The sequence below is a fragment of the Penaeus monodon genome, chromosome 25, assembly GCF_015228065.2.
Source record: "Penaeus monodon isolate SGIC_2016 chromosome 25, NSTDA_Pmon_1, whole genome shotgun sequence".
Taxonomy (NCBI): domain Eukaryota; kingdom Metazoa; phylum Arthropoda; class Malacostraca; order Decapoda; family Penaeidae; genus Penaeus; species Penaeus monodon.
This window is the reverse complement of record NC_051410.1, coordinates 30040580-30043132: the sequence shown is the minus strand read 5'-3', so window position 1 is coordinate 30043132 and position 2553 is coordinate 30040580. Positions and strand designations below refer to the sequence as shown.

The 2553-nt window shown below is 38.0% G+C and overlaps 3 protein-coding genes across 5 annotated transcripts in view; all 3 read right to left on the bottom strand.

Annotated features, from left to right (window-relative positions):
* LOC119589135 (poly [ADP-ribose] polymerase 2-like) overlaps positions 1 to 2553 on the bottom strand; it is a 14024-nt gene that overhangs the window by 6328 nt on the left and 5143 nt on the right. The gene's annotated exons all lie outside the window — the stretch shown is intronic.
* LOC119589136 lies at positions 329 to 1294 on the bottom strand. Its single transcript, XM_037937713.1, has one exon. It carries the CDS (start codon positions 1046 to 1048, stop codon positions 539 to 541), a length of 510 nt encoding a protein of 169 aa, XP_037793641.1. The 5' UTR covers positions 1049 to 1294; the 3' UTR covers positions 329 to 538.
* Positions 1342 to 2547, bottom strand: LOC119589137 (tigger transposable element-derived protein 6-like). The gene has a single exon (XM_037937714.1). The coding sequence runs from the start codon at positions 2281 to 2283 to the stop codon at positions 1375 to 1377; it is 909 nt and encodes a 302-aa protein (XP_037793642.1). The 5' UTR covers positions 2284 to 2547; the 3' UTR covers positions 1342 to 1374.

Sequence of the window (2553 nt, the reverse complement as noted above, 5' to 3'; positions counted from 1 at the left end):
CTCAGTGTTTGTTGGTATGTACAATATTCATCACTGTGACACACATATATAGTCATTCGGGGGAATAAATGAAAGTTTTCATTAACATCATCCTGTAGCCCATAATACTTGCCTTAGAAAAAAAACAATGAAATGCTTTCAATGTTGTACACTTTTTTGTTCTAATCTTTATATTTTTTTCTTAATAACTGAAAAAGACAATCATTTGTTGCCCCCAAATGGGGTAAGAAATGAATTGTGAGGGGCAAAAAATAAAAGGGCTGAAACTTCTCTAAATTTTAATTACTTTGGATTCTAATAGAGTTCATAGAGATGAATTTTCTCTAAGAATCACTAAATAAGCTGAATTATTTGAAAAATTTGGCAAATTTGCCTGTAGGGAAAAAAAGGACCATTTTGGGGTAAAAAAAATCACGTGGGGAAAAAATGAATGGGGTAAATAATGACCTTAGTACTAGGTCAGATCCATTCTGTTAATAAAATTAATTAACAGAGCCCTTCCTTTTTAAGACGAAGAAGACAGGCATTTGCCTCTACATCAGGGAAAATGAAAACTCCTTTTTTGATTTCTGGGAGAACAGGTCCATAAAATATGTACTGTGACTAATACTTCAATGTCTTTTACTGGTCTTTCGCACCATGTCCAGTCATGTGGGTTACTACTAAATGCCTTTTGGTGAAGGAAGTCAACTTCCACCTTTTCAATGTCATCGTCGTCATCGTCATTTGTAAAGGTCTTCGTCACCTTACCCCAATAATATTTTAACTTGGGATCAGTGTAAAATACAGCGTAATATTTGTTCACAGAATCATCACTCAGCTTAGGCATCATATCATGATTAGTGCCAGCATTCTCTTGTTGTTCATTGACTTCATCTGTAGCTTCTGGGGTCATAGGAGGCAGCAGGTCAGACAGCAAGATATCACTGGAAGTGTTGCCATCATCCATTTCCTCAGTGGATACAGTTGTGGAATCTGTGTCTGAAACTTCAACATTCTTTTTCTTTGGGGGCTGCTTTGTCTTTTTGTTTTGCTTAGCTGTTTGCATTTTATTCTCCTCTTTACTCTTGATCTCTTTTAAGCACTCTTCATGATCTCTTTTAAGCACTCTTCATTGGTAATAACCTGTCCTTTCATAGGTATTACTCTTCTACGTTTCATAACTGGGGTAGCACTTCGACCGCGGGCATGGAGCACCTCCTCCAGAGTGGTTTCAGTAGGTTTTAACTCCAAAGTGATGGTGTACTTCATACCTGGATTTTAAAATATTATGGTTAGTTTTAGTTCAGTTTTAGAAAATTTTAGCAATTTTAAACATATATATATATATATTAACGTGAATATTATACAAAATTTGATTTTTAATAGATTGTTTTAATCATGACTTGGATTTATATCATATTTTTCTTGATTATTTGGCTCGGGTATCTCTTCAAGGATTGGGTCATTATTCTCATTAGTTGGCATCCCTTTGCTTACCCATGAGTTGTATGTTGCCAATTTGATAGGATCTAGCCTCTCATTGTTATACTTTGTCTTATCAATGGGCATTAAGCCAGTTGCCTTGAAGCCAGCTTTTATGTTATTTTCTGAAAGACTTTGCCTCCAGATGCTACATAGCATGTTAACAAATCCTGATTTTCTAAGCGGTTCTCGTGCGCCAGTTGTCTGCACATATTGTGTAAGCTTTGCATCATAGTTTGATTTCATTGGTGCGAAACAGGCAACGTCTAAAGGCTGAAGCAAGTCGGTACAATGTGGAGGTAGTTTGATTAATGAGATATTCTCCTGGATTGCCACCTCCACAGTGGTCAGTGAAGTGTGGCTTAGATGTCCATCCAGGATTACCAGTAATGGACGGGTGTTAGCAGTCTTTTTTGCTAATGTCTTAAAATAGTCCTCAAACACAGCACTTGTCATCCATCCAGATTCAGTAACAGCGTACTGTGTGCCTGGGAGTGCTTCCTCTCCTATCCAAGTTGACTGCATTTTCTTGCCCTTGAAAACTACAAGGGGATCAAGACATGTACCATCTGCACAGCATGTTGCGAGGACGGTAATGTTCTCTCTGTTAGCGCCATGTGTGAGCCTCACTGTTTTTTCTCCCTTTGACCCAATTGTCTTGAACTTTGATGGGTCCATTGGGAACCCTGTTTCATCCAAGTTATAAAAACACTCTGGACGATCTTTGATATTGAGACGATCCATTTCCTTCTCAAGCATGTCGTAAAATCCATAAATAACAAATGGATCTGAAGTAACACTCTTGCGGGCCAACTGCATTTATCCTCCTTTTTTTAATGTCATATTATGTCTGAGCAGGAAGCTGTTAACCCAATCACGTCCAGGTCGGTTGTCTTTGAATGGAGTGCTTATTTCATTGGCAATGAGATAGTCATGTACTATATCCTGGAATTCCAAGAAGGTGGGACCTAGCCCCATCTTTTCCATCCTCTTAAGGAGATTCTTCAACTTGTCTTCCAACTCTGTACCAAGACAAATCTTCCTTCCCTGTTCATAAGGGATTGAAGTGACATAATTAATGGTGATAAG

Bases quoted from the DNA above. Each gene is read 5' to 3' on its own strand.
- LOC119589136 (XM_037937713.1), bottom strand. From the start codon at position 1,048: ATGCAAACAGCTAAGCAAAACAAAAAGACAAAGCAGCCCCCAAAGAAA.
- LOC119589137 (XM_037937714.1), bottom strand. From the start codon at position 2,283: ATGCAGTTGGCCCGCAAGAGTGTTACTTCAGATCCATTTGTTATTTAT.